General features: G+C 39.5%; 1 protein-coding gene across 1 annotated transcript in view; it reads right to left on the reverse strand.

Annotated features, from left to right (window-relative positions):
• SNX25 (sorting nexin 25) overlaps nt 1-18,882 on the reverse strand; it is a 91,378-nt gene that overhangs the window by 44,782 nt on the left and 27,714 nt on the right. The window contains exons 4-6 of the mRNA XM_072862575.1: nt 8,747-8,919; nt 7,696-7,882; nt 1,711-1,781 (exon numbers count right to left, since the gene is read on the reverse strand). Of these exons, the coding sequence (XP_072718676.1) occupies nt 1,711-1,781; nt 7,696-7,882; nt 8,747-8,919 (431 nt within the window). The remainder of the gene's footprint in view (nt 1-1,710; nt 1,782-7,695; nt 7,883-8,746; nt 8,920-18,882) is intronic.

An 18,882-nucleotide genomic window follows, 5' to 3' on the forward strand; every position in this document is an offset into this window, starting at 1 on the left:
TTTTTCTTCAGGTACAATGTGAGTAACCATTGGCTATTTAATAAATAAAAGGTTTAGCCACAATAACCCCACTGGTTAATATTGCCAGCAGTGGTAATCAACTCTTAAATGACATACAACGTTGCCATAGGAATAGACTAATAATAAAAGTCACTACCTTAACACAAAACTTAAGTGCACCAGCTAGTGGAATTTCTGTTGGATTTTTTTTTTAATACAGGTAAAAGTCAAGAGCCCATAAAAATGCAGAACCAGCTTCACCACAGAATAAGTGGAACCAGATCTACTTTGACAGAATGAATAGCAATAATCTTTTTATATCTAATCTGCAGTACCAGGCACTTGTAGCTTCAGAAACACTCTTCTGTTTGGGGTTTAGAACAGTGGAGAGTTAACTAGATAAACTCAAGTGAGACAGTAATTAATTGTAGGAACCTAAACTGTATAAAAATATTCCCCAAATCAATTATTGTCACAACAAAGACGAATAGCAGCACAAATGGAGATACAGGCAGAGCAAGATTGATTTTTTGTAATGTACTTGGAGTTAACTTCCCTGTTCTCATTTTATTACTTTATGACACAGACTTTCCATTAACTTTCATCTGAGGAAATATTACTAACTCTTTCTGTAATGTACACTTGAGCAAAACCAATGCCTACTTTTCCTTTTGCCTTGGTTTGACACAAGCCATTTATCCTATAGGAATGTACATCTAGCTCTACTTTAGAATGTAAACAAAAGGCTTATCAGCATTGACAACATTATACTTTCAGAGACTTGAGCATGGACCCCAAACTCTTCAGATTGACCAAAGATTCCCCCCCCCACCTCTCATGGTGTGTTTATTTTCTGCTTCTGCATTTTTCATTACACTTGAATCACTTTTAAAAGCTTTCCTTTGTGATACAAGGAGCTAGAAAAGGACTTTTTTTTTTTTTTTAACCTGACAGATGGAGATTACATGAGAACCTAAAAGCAAGATCTTTTATATTTGTTCATTTACAAACAAATTAATTTATATTGTCCATTACTTTTTATTATGCTTTGCTATACCTTAAGTATATCTGTCCAAGCAAAAATTTGGTCTGTAATTTTGCCATCAGTATAATCTCCTGAAGATATACCACAGTTTTGGTACATTTTGAGAACCATAAAAAGCAGCATATATAATAAATGTAAATACAAATGTAAGATGCACGTGCATTTTTAAAGGCAGACATTGCCAAAACACTGCAGAAGGATTTAAGAGCACTCTGCATTGCAACACCAAAACATAATGAAGAGTCAAAATAAAGTCTGACTGACAATTACACTGTATCATTCCCTCTTCTGTGTTTTGAAAGGAGAACAGAGTGAGACTTTGAAGAATGGCTTGTATGAAAAAGAAAGAGGAAGCAAGATTCTCAGCATACGAATTTATAATGCCAAAAATCCTAGTTGCAGCAAGTTCTGAAAATAAATGCATCATAGATATGACCTTTCTCATGATCCATCAGCTTAGATGAAGATGAGGTGGGGGGGGAAATCACACCATGGGAGCTTCTGGAAGAATCAAACAAATGAAACACAACTGAAATACTAAAACCATAGCATTCCTAAAACCTGTCTAAAAATCCCACACACGCTGATTGCATATGTATGTTGAGAGTTCAAACAGCTTTGCAAAATGAAAACAACAGATGTGACTTAACAAAATGGAATCTTACCTTTCTGCCTCTTCACTTGGGGAATATTGCTGATTGTGGTTGCCTGAACTATTTCCACTACAATCTGATACCTAGTTTTAAAAACAGTAGGGGATAAGGGTGAAGAGGGAGAAGAGAAGAAAAAAAACATGGTATTAAATTTTTTACAATCTGTTCTTCATACAGCACACTTAAGATATTCATAAAAAAGCAAAACACTTCCACCTTCTCCTCACCTGGAAACAGAATCATTTCTCAGTGTATCTGCAACCTAAGGAGCAGTGTGCATATGGAGTAGAGCAGGAAAAAAAAAAGTTTATCTTGAAATAAAAGGAAAATATCCAACTAACAATTATACTGCCCCCTTCTCTCAACTGCTGGCACTGCACAGCCAGTTAATAACATTCAGTGAACACAATATAAAGTCATGCTCTTAACATTAAAAGTAAATATAAGTTATCTGTAGGAAGCTAGGATGGAAGTTTAGTTCAAAAGCAAAGAGTTGCCTGCAAGTTTCTTTTAGCTAATGCACTCAATACATATATGGAGCATATATAACTTAGGAGAAGAAAAAAAAAAGTATTACACTAAAGTAAGTAAAACACTCCGGGAATAAAACCTGTTCGTCACCTAAAACTATACTACACATAATGGAAGACAGCTAATGCAGTTAGTAAACTGAATTTTAAGTAAAACCAATTTTGTAATTAACATATGCAGTCAGCAAAGAAAATGACTGCTAGTTAAATCTTCCATAAATGTCAAAGTTCTGGTCACAACAAACTCTCAAACTCCGCCCAGTGCATTTACTTTGGCAGCTATTCATATTGGTAATAAAGCAAGTATTCTAGTGAGTTTAACTCGTTCATGTAGGAGTTCCCTAACCTCATCCAGCAAGTTAACTCCTAGATGAAGGCTGAAGCCTCCTGGAAAGTCTGCTATTTCCATGACTACTTATTCTCTGTTTAAGAAAGAGTCTATGATCCTTAAAATATATTCCCCTTCTTCCATGTATACTTCTTTCATGAATACTATTCAGTTTCCCCCATTCCTCTTGCCTCCTATAAATCTTCTAGGATTTTGATTGTCTCTGCTTCTTTGTATAGACATACAGTTTTACACCTACAGCATAAGCTCACTTACAACCACACTTCCAGGGTTTATTTATTTTTTTTTCCCCGCAGTAATCTTTATTCTACTCAGCTCCTTCAATTACCAAGTTGAAACCTGAGAATCTGTTTGCAAAGCTTTAATTTTTCTAACCCTATTTCCTTCTGCCATTACTGTATCTTGGTTGTTTCCATCCACCACCACAGCTCTTGCCCAGTCCTTCAGAGGAAGGACAGTGCCGTAAGTGAGGGTGGCATCTCAGTGCATAGAAGTCCCACAGTTAATTCCCTGCTCAGACACAGGGAATTAAACGATTCTGGGTAGCTCACTTAGACTATTGGTGCCTTGGTTACGGCATCTGTAAACGGGTTATAAACAACACTCATTCACTTCACTCAGGTGTGTTGTAAGGTAACTGTGAACATTATTAATTTATCAAATAAGGTACGGACAATCAAGCAAATACTGGACATGGAAGGTAGTTTCCACTTTTACTTTGCAATTTTTTTCCTTCCAAGTTTACTCCCATTTGTTCACATTCATGGTTTTACATGTTTTCATTATTAATACTGTAATACAGCATCCCTTTTTTTCTGTTCCTCATTATATCACCTTAAGTAAGGGAGATGCTCCAAGTTACATCCTCAAAGATACTACTTAGTCTGTTCCTCCTAAGCACTGGGCTCTGGCTGTAACTACTCCATGAGAGTTCTGTAGATCACCGCACCACAGAAACACCACCCTGGCTACACTGCCAGACCATGATCCTTTCTCCCTGAAAGTCTGTTCCAAATATTCTAGCTGCTACATATTCTGTGGTGCTGGTGAGTAAACATCTAGGGAAGTTTTAAAAGTGATGTATTAATTTTATTTTCAATAAGTGAATTGTACTTGATAAACTGAACCAATCATGGGCTCACATCCACATTACTTCTACCTTCCCACTCTTATCTCTTCCCTATTCTTTGTTATATCCATCCCTTTCCCTCATTTCTCAAGTAAATAATGACACAAAGCCAGCAATAACAGCCTTTCTTACCATGAATTGTGTAGTGCCCTTTTGCTGCTATACTAATAAATAACAGAGTAAATATAATGCTGATCTTGAAAGAAGAATGAAAACTATCCACCAGTTTATTTCCTTATCACTATTTTTTTAACTCATCATGTCTTTTATCTCTAGTCTTCTTCTGACAGAGCAAGCACATTTATTTTATGTCGGATGTGGGAAGAATTAATCTTTTCTTCCTTATTTGTAGCAGACTTCCAATTTATCCACGCTGACTTAAATCTGAGGGGAAATGAAGGTGAAATTTAACTGTGTAACTTTTTCTTCTTGAAAGAAATAGGGACAACACATTTTGTGGAAACTTGATAAAACAGGAATAAACTCTGCCTCCCTTCATGGCAAGCAACAATGAAGGTACACATTGTAAAGAGTGACTCTGAAGGATGTTAGTAGATAACCATACAATGGTCCCTTCTCTGGAAGCTTTGTTGGTTTGGGGTTTTTTTTCCCCAAAAAAACAAATCCAAATTTTCAGAAAGCAAGGGGGGGGGGGGGGGGGGAGACGGAGACAGAGGCAAAATAGCTCCTCGGAAATCAGCAAATTACTTTTTATGAAAACAAACATCAGCTCCCCAAATGTCCATTATAAAAATGAAAGGGATGTTTCCACAATGCAATAGAGAGAAGTTCTGCCAAGAGATAAAGTGACCAAATGTTAGAGGTCCACTACAGATATTAATGAATCGTGAATTCAAAAGTATCTCCAAAATTAATAACCAGTTCCTCCATCATTTAAATAAGTTTTTAAAATAAAAGCCATAAAAGCAATGCAAAAAATCAATCCAATATTTCTTCTTAAGGTAACACTTCTAAACAAGGAGAGAAAAAAGACGTAGAAAATCCTAGTACCATTACTAGCCTTTCAGGGAGAGCTATTTGCAAGGCAGAGCTGGTACACTTGCTCACAAGGAGATCCAACACACATAGCCTCCCACTCTTTTCTGATTTCCTGGCCAAGAGCAACAACACCCTTCACCCACAAGTGATCCAGCTGGGGATTTTTCCCTACTTACCCCATAACAAATAGTTGGTTGTAATCACAAGAAAGCCTAGCAAAACTCTTTTAATGAAATCAGCCTGGAAGGATGCCTTATGGGACTTCCCTCCTGTAATGTTATGTGCATACATCAGGGAGCACCTACGAGTCTGAGTGTTCTTGACTATGGTCAGTCAAGACTCAGGAATTGTTTATCAGTGCCTTATGGCCTCTTTCATTGAGCAAGGTATTTTATGTCTATTTTAGTAAATTGATAGTAATTAATCTGCAAAGATAAAGCGTAGCAGGGATGTTTCAAAAAAAAAAAACGAGTTACCCCAGCAACTGTAGTGCCTTGGGATAAATTTCCCTCAAAGCTAAGCCTACACAGAAAATTGTTACTACTTATATCTGTTCTTTACCAAGATGTTACGTGGCAACATTAGGAGTAACAGGAGGAGGCTTCCAGTTCATGAATGCCATGCACTGGCTTAGAACAGGCACCAAAAAATTATTTCCAAATAAAACCAAGAAAAGGAATTTTTGATAAACAGAATATTATTACCCAGAATAGCATCTAACTGGGAAACCTGTTCAAGCACAACATGCCAATAATTTGTTTGTTGTAGGAAGAGAACTGGAAGCATTCTCCCCGCTCCCATCACTCCCAACAGACTCCAACCATGTTTCTCAGTGATAACTGCACAACTGCTTATTTGTTTCTTCCTCTTTAATTCCTTCTTTACAAATTTTTCCTGTGGTTCACTGTTGTGAATTACAACCCGAAATAGCATTTAGTTTGTTCATCTAAAATATCACCCCTTTTTTTTTTATCCTATACATCCTATAGGGACCACCGTTTGGTTTCCTTGACATAAATCTGTAAACTTTCACTGGTACATAACTTTGAGATGACTACAGGTTGGCCCATCTCTCTCTAGGTGCTCCCATAGTGCTGGAGACCAAACAGAACAGGAATCCCTCCTCCTACAGGGGAATGCTCTTTCACCACCTTCCCAGAGACTGGCTCTATACAAACAGAGGAAGGAAGAACACTGCCTCCAAAATCAAATACTATTTCTCTTCAAAAAGAAGATATATTTTCTCAGACATTTTCCATTCAAATACTGATCATCTCAGATTGATCAACATTACGTAGGGTGTAGAGGAACACATTCCAAGATGATGGTAGTTGGACTCCATGGGCTAGAAAGGAAAAACCTAAGTGCAGCCAAAACCACATTATTTCATAAAACAAATTTGCTATCTGATATTAAAGGACACAACTTAAAGTGACCTATCAGCTAAAAAGAGAGCACATTAATGCTCAATGTGCCTGAACAATAACAACAAAAGAGTTGGGTTTCTTTTGAAACAAGCAGATCCGTTAGTGTGATTATGCTAATAAATATGATGTCAATTAGGTTTTAGATAGAGTCTAATAGAGACTAATTTCTGCTCTCAGGAAAGGCACATGGGCCCAGAGTAAAGAGCAAATTTTACTGCAGATGAATAAGTAGCCAAGCAACAAAATCATTTCACCATCACCTAAATGCATTTTCCTATCTCAGAAATGCAAGCAGTTTCAGAATCAAAGAGAAGAACAAAAGAAAGTAAGAAGCTATTTATGTAGCCCACATACTCCATCTCAGTAAACCATCACTTGGCCTGATCAAGCCAAGTCTAATAGAAGGTCTGGGTCACAACAGATGACACAGTGCACCAAATGGGATTGATGTGCTGGTGTCTTTCAGACGTTGTTGCAGCCATTCAGGAAGAGAGAAAGTTGACCTGCAGCAGCAATTGAAGGGAGTCAGGGAAGAGGAACAAATACCAGTTCTGGTTGGTGGTAAACAGATTAGGACAAACACTCTGGAAATGGCTTCAGTAGTCCTCCAAAGCTTTGGTGTGCTCAACAAAACTAACTCAAGGACATCTAGGGAGATCCTACAACAGTAGTATCTCTGCTCCCTGCTTCCCAGTCACTTGTTCCTTATCCTTTCTCTTACATCAGAAATCAGAAGAGAAACAGCTCAGCTATAAAGATAAGGCAAACATAAACAACTTGTGCTTGGGCAAGCAGGCTTGAGATGCAAGTGGTATGTTATGATGAAAGATGGAAGGAAAAAGAGGTGAGATTTGGGGGGGGGGGGGGTGCGGGGGGGTGGAATTAGAATGAAAGTGAGCAGGTGCTATTTGCATTAGAAAACAGGAACATCAAACAAATTCATGATATGTAGGAGCTCAGTGTTTTCTTTTGATCTTTAAAGAATTCTTGAGAGTTCACTGACATGTTTAAGAAGAATGCAATTGGGAAACACCTCCCTGCAACAGTCCAGGAAAACCTCTGATCCGGTGGTAAAATGTGCTAGAACTCAAACCCCTCTTTCCATGTCACAGAATCACAGCAAGCTGCTCTGAACACCCAGTGTCCATAGGGTCACTACAGTTCACAGTCCTCAGATGACCATGGCCAGCCACACTTCATAAAGATAATGAGGAGATAACCACACACTAGTGGAAATGCAACATATTATTTCATCTAATTCCACAGAGGCAAGATGTAAGGATGGGTCCGGTATGCCTTTCAACAATACAGTCATCTTCAGTATACTACTAAGCAGAACTTTTTTTTAACATTTTCTGCCGCCGAACTAAAAAGCTGACTATATCAGAGATTTAACAAATATTGTGGCTTATCATCCTTACTGTCTCTACTTCACCAAAAGAAAACAAAATCTAAAATTGAATTTAAAAAGAAAAATCACTATTCATTCAAATCTCAGTAATGGGCTGGCTGGCAAAAGAAGCATGTTTACTTTTGAATGAGCTACAGTGAAACATTAAATACCTCAGTTGTTTCAGGAACTCAACATCGGAACTGCTGTTAATGAGCTTGATGAACTCCTCATAAGAAGGAGCATATGTGTAGTCTTTCTTCTGATGCTCATTCATCTGTTCTCTGTACTCCAGCTGGCTGAGTAGCATTCGGTTAATATAATCTGGATCACTCAACAGTTCCACCACTGGTTTCAGTACTGGAGAGGAAAAATATTTTAAAACAAAATCCTTATGCTGAAGAATATCTGCTGTCCTTCAAAAGTAAATTGCAGATAAAAGGCAAAAATAAATATGCAAGTTGATAAAAATCCAAATTCAGTCTTCTGGACTACATAGTATGTTTGAGATTGGATGTACCTTCTTGATGAAACTTTTGTTTAGTCTATTACACAAATTGATGTACATTGACAAAGCTGAGCTCTATTTGGAAAATTCCAAATGTTTTTGTTCTTTCTGCTGTGTGCCTTGAAGACTATGACGTTACAGCCACTATAATCAAAAATTAAAAGTAAACTGAATCGCATAACGTACTTGAGACTTCATAATTTCTGAATTTGACTTCAGTGACATAAAAAATGACTAGTGTGTTTATAATCAGATTAAAGTGTAGCTGATAAAAAGCAAAACAGAAAACCCTCAATTAAAAAAACTACACTGGGTAAATCGAAGTCTAAAAAAATTAATTAAATCTGGTATCATGATTCAGTTATAATCACATCCTTAAGTCTATGGATTCTACGTATCTGAATAAAAGGCCAGAATTATTCATATAATCACTAAAAATAATGCCATGGAAGACTGCAAAAGTGATCCTCTATGAAAAAATAGAATGGAATGGACAAATTGTGTTTTATCCTGAAAGGTGCTAAACAGCCCTGTATCAAGTCAGGAGAATCAAGTAAGTATATGCTTGATTTTGAGAATATAAAGTGTCTTACTGGTTATCACAGAAATTAAATTTCAGAATTTAAAAGCAGAGCATCAAGACATACATAATTAAGTCTGTAATTACTAATATTGTACAGGTGCAAATGGTTAATCATCTCTGATCTTTGATCTACCTTTTGTTGCAAGTATTTCTGCAAGGACTATGCGCAAGCTGACAGACTGGACATCCTTTGATGGTAGGAGACAATACACCAGAATTTGAGAACATTTTTGCAGGAATCTTACTTCTTCATCAGAGCTCCTCAAGCATGGGTGCAGCAAAAAAGGTCTTGGTGGATCTTCCTGCCTGGGGGGGGGAGGTGCGGGGAGAAAGGAAAAAAGAGAGAGAACTTACATAGCATTGGTATCATGATTAGTCACTAATTGATAAAATATCCAAAATCCATTATTCGGTAAGTAACTTCAGTAGAGAAACACTTTAAACCATGGATATTTCTCAAACCCTGCTAATTTTTCTTAATGATGTTAAGATAAATTTCCAAATTCCCTTGTCCTGTCAATGTTTTCACCTGCCAAAATAGAAATACAGTATTTTAAAACTGCATCAAATAGAGAGAGCCCAGCAAGTGGGAGGAAAACAGTTTCTCTGAATAAAAACACAACTGTTTCATCATTAACTTACAGTGAAATCTTGTACAGTTTTTCAGAACAATCGACAAGACAAACTCAAGAAGCAAATACATTCTCATAGAGCAAACTAATTATAGATCTGAACCTTCAAGCAGAGGATTTCGGATCATATCTAGTTTGAGAAACAGGTCTACTTGATAGATACTGTAGTTACTGTCTTCCCTTTGTTATTGGCAAATAAATCTCCTAGTAAATAACTGGCCTGTTTGACCTGACTTCTCCTAGAACAGCAGTTTTCGACTTGCCACCTGCAGGCTACATCAAATTGGTCTCTGCAAGATACCTACATAGTAACAGACTTGGCATTATCAGCTACCTACACTGTAAGTGAAAAACCAATTTAGAAAAAGATTTTAAAAACCCACCCACAGATTTAAAAAGAGGGTGGAATCGTGATGGCAAACAGAGAAAGGTGAATTGACTCCCAAAGCACAAAGAAACTTGGCCAGACAAGTCCCCTTAGTAGTTCGGCAAGTGAGAACTGACCATATTGTTACTACTATCAGTGGGTATATAAAGCATGAAACTGTAGGGGCTCAGCGTGTGTGTGCAGCATGCTCACCCCAGAGGGAGTGAGAGGCCCTGGACTTTAGGCTCTGCTCAGTCTAATAGGTCTGAACCTGCATCTTCCAAGTCCCATCCAAGTCACCTCTCAGGCAGATCACAGATTTGGTGAGTCACCTCTTGGCCAAATCAAGTAACAACACTTGCTTGGATCTGAGCATCTCAGGCATGCAGAGATCACAGAACCATTCAGAGAAGAGACAAGAGAACCTGCCCCAAGCCAAGTCCACTGATCAGCAGGCTGAAGCTGGAATATGCTCATGTTATATACTAATAAATCACCACAGATAAAAAAATTAACTAGGGAACAAAGTCACAGTTTTCTTCCATCATCCTAAATGCTTCAGAGTCAGGGTCCATCTTGCCTGCCTTTGGTGGAGTCAGATCCTTGCTTTTGGCTAATTCTGGTTCAGCTTCAAGAAGGAACAGGAGAATACTCTCAGACAGAATCACGCTCGGCCTGCTGGGGAAGGCATTCACTATCATCCATTCCCTAACTGTAAGGGTTATGCAAGCTGGATACTAATAGATGGAGGAAATCCAAAATTTCTTGCTGGTTTCACTTTGCACTTGGTGAAAGAATTAGGTTCCTAACTTAAAGAAAGTATATCAGGCCTGGAGTTAGGTCAGGTATAGTGTGCTATACTATACAGTGACATATTATACTAATATACTCCTTTTCTTGCCACCGAACAGGCAAACAGGTCCTCTCTGCTCCTGGCAATCATGGTAGGTGCATTTTGGGAAGATGGCAAGACAGGGTCTCTCAGAGCTAACAGTGAAGGTGCTAACAGTGAAGGTGCTAACAGTGAAGGTGCTAACAGTGAAGGTGCTAACAGTGGGTGGGCACTGTGCATCACTGAACGTGCACAGCAACGTGCTGCTGGATGAGCAAGCCCATGATAGCACAGTCTGTGTTGTTTGCAGGCTCCCCAAAGAGCTCTTCTGATCACAGCTCTGAAAGAAACAGGGAGCAAACCTCCCCTGCCTTGATTTTGTGTCCATTACTGACCAGTTTATCTCCTCACAGGTGTCAATGGTTTTCTGTACTTCTCAGAATATGTTTGACTGTATGTGCCAAGGGAACTCCTTAGTGCAGGTCACAGCAGCACCTTTTCTTTATACAAAAATGGTTGTAGAAGCCAAGACAAGGTGCCCTAGCAGTTCTTTCATGGCCATGTGCCTGATGTGCTCCAATCACAGATTTGCAGTTTAACAGCAAGGTGACCATGCCAGTGGTTACAGCAAGACAGACACAGTGTCACCTGAGAGGCACCACAGTAGTTTCCAAAGGCAGCCAGGATTGGTCTTCAGAAGGCTCAGATCTGTCACGTCTCATACCAGTGCTTCCTCCCACCGTCTATAATATCTGCTTCCTTCCCAGAGCTGGAGGCTGCTGTCCTGGTTAGAGTCAACTGACTGTTACTCACAGAGCTGCTCCAAGCCCATTGCCTCTGTACATGAAAAAGTGACCAAGAACTGTACACAGTCAAACCAGAAGTTTTCAGTTAGACACTGCTATATGGTCACTAGTGACAGGCAGCATTGTGTAACAACTGATTTTTGCTAGTCAGTCCACGAGGTAGCATATATGTTGGAATAGTAACAATACTCTAATAATAGCTCTAATTCTATTCTAATAATACAAGTCATTTGTCTCAAGGTGACCAAAATTAGTTTTTTAATTAATTTTCAAAACAACAGGAATGTTAAGATGACGTTTGGTTTCGATTCCACTGAAGCCTCTTATTCAATCCCAAATCAAATGTTTTGTTTTCAAATGTGGATCATGGAGGGGGTTTCAATTGTTACAAGTAAGACAAATTTCAAAACAAGTCCCTTGGAACAGCTTGGGTGTAAATACTCTGTTCTTCTGAGGAGCAGTGGTTTATGAAGACGATGCCTAGTCTTCATTATCAACCAGCGCAGGTGGTGCAGCTGACTGAACTCAGAAAGCTGTTTATCTTGTTCTGGTAGGATCTTTTCTCTCTGGCAACTGAATACCTACCTATTTTCTTCAGTGCATTTCCATTCCTCTTGCATACTCCAGACATATCCTACAGCTTTGTCTACACTGCATCAACCCTTCCCCATCACATGCTCTCCCTAAAGGCATTCATTATTTATCCAAAACCAGACACATCCCAGGCAGACTACTGGCAGACAGCAAGCCTGCGTCGTTTATGTACAGCCACCTCTTACTGGGGAAGTAAAGTCTTCCTTTTCTGGACAGGTTGGTCCACCCAAAGTCAGCCACTTAGAAACACAGCCAGAAGCATAAACAAAATGCTGACAAACAGGGTGACTTACACCTATGAGTTGGCTAGCAGCAAACTGACCTCTCCTAACAACTGATTCCTGTCTATCAATAGCAATGACACAGAGTTAGAACTAAAAGCAAGTGGTGATTGCTTTTTTGCTCATGAACACACAAACCCCATCCTTTTTGGACACTCTTACCTTATTTGTGGGACATCCTGCATAGTGATTAGATTAAGCTATACGTTCATAACACATGCAAAGCACGAAACAGAGCCATAATGCACATAAAATTCCATTAAATGGAGATTAGTCTTCTTTGTCTTCAATATCTCTCTACAAGTCTCCTGAGGAATGTCAGTCTGTTTGGGACTGCAAACACCCTGGAGCATTAACTGCACCTATACTATCACTCATGCAAGAGAAGTCCTTTCTCATAATCTTTGTTTCCCTATTGTATAAATTTATTCCCAGTCAACAGCCAATACATACAGCTTGGCTGAGTTGGACCTATGCCAGGACTTTTGTGATACACGGTCAAAAGAACACAAACAGAAAATGGAACAAAATAAACAAGTAGAAAGGCAAATATTTGATTCTTACCCTTCTAATTTGCCTAATGTGTTCCTGCCTACAGGAATGCAAGGGGGGAGCAGAGTTGCATACTCTCCAGTTGACAGGCCATTTAAGAAGAGTTTCAATTTTTTCTGGAGTTACCTCCATTACCCAAGACGACACGATTCTCTAGAAAAGAGGTTCTTTCAACTGTTCTCCTAGCTAAACTGTACCTAAAATGTGATCTAAACAGCAAAAGGTAAGGCACAGAACCCCACCAGATTATGAAAAGAATAGAGAAACACAGTCTTCAGGAAATTCAACTCTAAACAAGCCTTCCATATCAGTGCCAAACAGTTGTGTCAGCAAATCCTGCAGTTTTCATCGCTGTTTGGGCAAAAGAAATAAAGGGGAGACTGAAAGCAGGAGAGGAAGCTTGGGGGGAGACTTAACAGCTACAAAATACATCAATATGCCAGTGGTAAAACAGACAAGACAAGACATCCAGGCTTATGTCCTCCTTTGCATTCATACATGAAGCGTTATACTCCTATTTGCCTCAATATAAGCGCTGATCAGCTTGCAGGGAAAATATACTGTGTGTCAATGAAAGGTCTGCCCATAAAACAGCATCTCTTGTAACTCAGGCTTCCCCTTCACTGATACCCATAAAAAAAAGGAGCAGTGAGCAACCACAGAAGTATTAACACCACTGCTCAGCTACCGAACCATGTCTGTTTACTATCCTGGAGCAGGAGCTAAGATGTCCTGATCAGGCATATTCTTAAGGCTTGATATAAAACCTACATCTTCGACTCTGTGGGAATGTGATCAAGAGTAAAGAAAGGCGCTGTTCGTTTTGCAGAGACCAACAGGAAAAGCATAAATTTAACTGCAATCCACATGCATGTACACAAAGCAGACTGCTGCTACATCTCTCCAGTGTCAATAAAGATATTAAGCACTATTAAATAACCCAAATAGTAACATAGGCATTATTTATCTTCCTAAACAATTTTGAACATGTGTTATTAGGACTGCGTGGTTGGATTTTCCCAACAAAAGGTCACTTAGTAATCACAGAAAACTCTTCACTAGAACTGCGTGCAGATATTTTTAGAGAGCGCTTTGAAAGCCCAGCCAATTATCCATAAATTCTGAGCACAACTGTGTGCAGTGAACTAATATAAACGTGGCACTCTAGCAAACAGTTCCAAAACAGGCATAATACAAGCTTTGTAAACCAGGCTCATTTCATCTGCTTTAGGCAATAGAAAAATAATGGCAAGTGGCAACTTAATTCATTTGTGTCTTCTTGAACAATTAAGACTGAAGTAATAGTGACATATATTGGTGTATCAAGATGCAGGTGACTTCAGTGATTTAAAACAGTAGACAGAACTCATGCTTTACACAGCATGCTTACCGGTCATATCCCTCTTCACTCCCCTGTAAGCTACAAAGCCAGCCTTAACCTTGAGTAAGTTTCTTTTCCGTAACTTTCATTTTATGAAACCTTTAAGCCTGCTCTGAATTTTTAACACTATCCAATGCTATTTCATAGCATCAGAAAGCAAAGGGGTTTCCTTCAGCTGGCCCCCAAACCAGTGGAAGATCCGAAAGTGGTCTGTGAATATAGATCTATAGGTAGGGCCTGCCAAAGTGAATTCCTTGGTACTGTGTCTGTTCCAAGCAGTACTTTTCTTTGGGACCAAACTGATACCTACTGTAACTATCCCCTGCTCTGAGATTGCTTCGTGCAATTACTGAACACGTATCCTGCTGAACATCATCAATACTAAGACTTTATCCCTTACTGCTGCAAAGCTGCGAGTTCATCTAGCACTTTATAAAGGAAAGCAGAATAGCAGATTCACTTTGGTATTCCTGAAGACAAGCAGTTATAACATTACCAATGTTATAGAAATATCATTATTTCCTTCCCATGCTATAAATAAGGAACTCTGAGCCAGTATCAACACCTCTTTAACAATTCTTCATTTCTCAGGAATGCAGGACCCATGGCAGTTCTGCAATACTGGACTATCATCTATGACTGGGCTTCCAGGTTTCCCACTACAGGGACCTCATGGAAATATCTCTTTTTATCTAAGACCTACTCTAGATACCCACAGTTTTAATTAGGACCATCTGGTAACTCCCTGTATTGTAAAGACTAATTACAGTCAGGAGTACTAAAAGACTCTTGGTACTTGTGGTTGGGTATATGCTCCTGACACGAAGCACCGTCTTTATTTTTATATAGTCTCAACCCTCACGACGGCACGGAAGAGCTTAAAAATGAATCCTAAAAGGGGTAAAAGAAAAAAAAATAAAAGCCACCCCCAAAGTTATAATCTACAATGCCCATGCAACTTGGGACTTTGCAGGTTTGGGGTTGGCAGTACCACTGGTTCAAGGGCAAGAAACCCCAAAATAAGTACACTGATTAGGACATGCATGACCAGGAACTTAATGATGACAAACAAGATAAATCTGTCTGCTTGGAAAATAGGAACAAAGAAAAAAAACACCAAAGAGTCTGTAAAAACATTAACAACTCTACAGGAAATTATGTAAGAGCCCTTTCTCTTTAAATAAATAAATAAATCAGAAAATGTTCCCTTCAGCCTTGCTATTTCTTTAATTAGTCTTTGAAGAGAGAGTCTTGCAGAGTTACATTTAAGTCTCAATCAGTGCAATTGTGAGCTGAAGTGCACATGCAACTCACTGTAAATGACTTTCATCAGTACATTCAACACTCACCACGTACTTTCACTAAACGGATTCTGAGAACTACCAGAACCACATGCAGCCTGCATCTCTTCACCTGTATTGCCCTCAGATCTCTAAGCTTCTTGACACTGCAGTAGAATTAAAACTGCATGATCTACTTGAACTTTCTATGAAATAAAAAACCCCCAAATTTAGACCTTTCCAAGCCAGCATCATAAACACACCTGAAAAAAAAGTACCTACTAAAAAACAAAACAAAACAAAAACCCTCTGAAAACAAACCACACCAAACCCAAAAAGCACAATAAAAAAAGACAAAGTCAACACCGAAATTTCCACAGCTGCCATTTTTATCAAGTACATCAGCAAGTTTTATAAATCACTTTACCTAATATTTACTGTGAAGATAACCGTATCATTTATACATGTCACAGTTACCTCCTTCAGGAAAAAAGATTTGACGTGTCGTGTTGATAACAGACCCAAAGAACGTATGAATGGCTCACAAGCTGTGGTATGATCATATCAGCACCAGGAGGTGCTAATGCTTATTGTGGTGTCTAGGTCATACTCAGTTATTAACGGGAAACCCGTAACTTCCCACACTGAAGCTTGAAGGCAATGTCGAGCTTTAGACCTGGTGCTACCTATGGGTTAACTTTAATAACGTGCTCAGACCTCGGCTTTTTGTTACTATTTTGTCCTCAGCACTTCCATACAGCTGCTCCCATTGCAATGAACCTCTACAATTTCATGCTAATCCTCTTGCTATTCCTTTCCAGAGGCTGAGTGTGATAAGCAGTTCTTGGTATTCCTGGTTTTAGGGTGGCAAATGGAATTATAAAAGAAAAACAAGAACTGTGGGAGATGTTTAGTAGCTATCCTGACAACTTGGATGCATCTACAGGATTAACCAAGTTGACAATCTCAAGTGCTTAAATTCCCTTTGCATCAACCTGCTCTTCATCAGTTTGTGGTGGCAGCACCTTTTATTTTTACTACCTTATCACACTACATATTGTAAACACAAAAAATACAACAGTGATATATCCTATACATACAAAGGTATTCACATGGGCCAATAAAATAAAGAACCGAGTTGTCTTCTCTGCTTACCCTGTCAGTAATACATAGAAAACAAAAGGAATATTATCAAAATATGTACAATACAAACTTAAATCCCCAAACTGCCTGTCATACTGATCACTCAAACTGCAATTTCCCCACAGCACTTCCCCCCCTCACACTTTCCAAGAGCTTTGAGCCCTTCTATATGGGTTCTGAATCAGCACTGGGAGTAGCCTGCAGCCTCCAAGCATCCATTTTGCTAAGTCATGACTTAGGCTGCAAATATGGGCATGCACACACACGAACACTTCTGAGCATCCCATCAGATGTCATGTAGCAGTCATCTTGCCAGAAGTAGCCTGCAACACCACATATCCATATTTGCAGAAACCAATTTTTCCTCTACCTTTGGGAGCAAGGTCCCCCAGCTGTAGGTTAAAGACAAAGAGAACACTCCCAACCAAAAGATGGAGGGGGGGGGGGGGGAGGGAATCAATGTCACTGACCTCTTCTCACTGAGATTTGTTCAAAAAGCACTGCTTCTCAGGAGGTTCCAGAAGAGGCAAGGATTAACTATCTTCAAGTCCCATTTGCCTACTTTTTTCATGACTTAAATCTCATTTTGCCTACCTGCAGTTTACAGACCACTAGCACAGGGTGTCATTCATCAAATGTTAATAGTTCTGTAGTAGTATCTAATGTGGTTATTCTTAGCCCACAATAAGTGTAAGGGAACTTCCTTTCATGTGGACAGCTTCACAGAAAGACGCTTGCTATTTGTTTTCACTTTGCTAAGATCTTCCAATACCGACTGTGCATTTCATCCAGAGGAATAGCTACCTCTTCCGTTCAACAAACGTATCATCTTACCAGAGTAAGACTACATTCCCAGGATCAGGTAATTCTAACCCCTGGAAAGTATACTGCCACCACAGACAACACTGCACCCACATACCAACATGAACATTTCCAGCATTATACACCAGCTCATGGTCCACCCTTGATCACATAAAATGGCACTGCCAGTATTCAGCTTGCTTATATTCTGCTTAAAGTAGCCAAGGAAAGACACTTGAACAAGATATAAAGGAATGAAGGGATAAAAGCTGCTATAACAAGAATGGCCAAATACTACCCTCTCTACCCTGCAGGAAGCACTTGGCTAATCCTGTTATAAATGCGCTCCTGATTCTGTACAACACAGGGGAAAAGACCAGTGGCTTCTACCAATAAATTCAAGGCTGATTTTTCTTCCATATCTCAAACTCATGAACTAGCTAACACTGGACACAGGGAAGTACCATATTCCATTTCTACACTAAGCTAATGCTAGGAACGAAATGGTTTCCTATCCAAAATACTCTGAATTGCCACAAATTTTGTAACTGAAAAGTGACGGGATCCTTTGGAGCCCTAACCGGACCTCAAGGTACCCCTGCCAGTGACACAGGTAAGATGAAAAAGTTGGGACTTGTCTTGCCTACAGCTTGCATGGCTCTGTGTCACCCCAGACGGTTCTGCCCATGGCTAAAGGAGTGTCTCTGCCTTTATTTCACTCTGTAGAAGTGTCTGGCAGGTGCAGGAAAGGCAGTCACCATTAAAGAAAGCCAGGGGATAGAATGAAAGAAAGAAGAAACAGACCTAATGCTGCCAGGCTTCTCCCTCCCAATTCCCTGCCTCCCACTGGGCAGCATGGAAGCGGCCTCCCCTCTTCTCATGCTCACCCTCATTCAGGGAAGCATTTTTGCTCATCTGTTGGCCTCTGTTGGCCATTTACCTTGAGCTATTTATTACTAAGTAGAGCCTCACAATGACTAAGATAAGCCAGGGGGAAAGCAGGAGCAAAGGGAAGGACTGTAGCACCCTTCCTCATTCTGAAAGGTCACAGCCTATTTTCATCCCCTCGGACATCCTGATCTATCAGATATGACAGGTCAAAGTCCGTCAGTGAAAGAAGAAAAGTAAATGGATTTCTGTGGCTGACGTGCACCCAGTGACAAAACACATGAACTTCACACTGAAGAAACAGTGGCCCTCCTGGGCACAGACGGTCTCTTTCCGTTACTTTAGTGGATTTATCTGTTGTCATATAGGAAAACTGAGACAAAGTGGCTTAGGTGGCACCCCTCCAGAGATAGTACAAGAGGTATTTAAAACTTTGTAAGCCACCAGATAACAGACGAAATGCCCTTTGCTGTCACACTGCAGTATAAACTCAGTAGTGGAAACAAGATACAGTGCTCCAACAGGCATCACAACAGCAAAGATACCTTGCTCTCACTACAGTCTCTGTTCCACTATATTTATCATCCAAAACTAACTGGATTCATTATTAGAGACACAGAGGGAAACATGTGAATGCCAATTTAAATTTACTACCATCTTTAAAATGCTGACAGAAAGCAAAGGTAGATCAAGAAGATCTGTGTTCCCTACC

Source organism: Ciconia boyciana, chromosome 5 (genome assembly GCF_034638445.1).
Source record: "Ciconia boyciana chromosome 5, ASM3463844v1, whole genome shotgun sequence".
In the NCBI taxonomy this organism is placed as follows: domain Eukaryota; kingdom Metazoa; phylum Chordata; class Aves; order Ciconiiformes; family Ciconiidae; genus Ciconia; species Ciconia boyciana.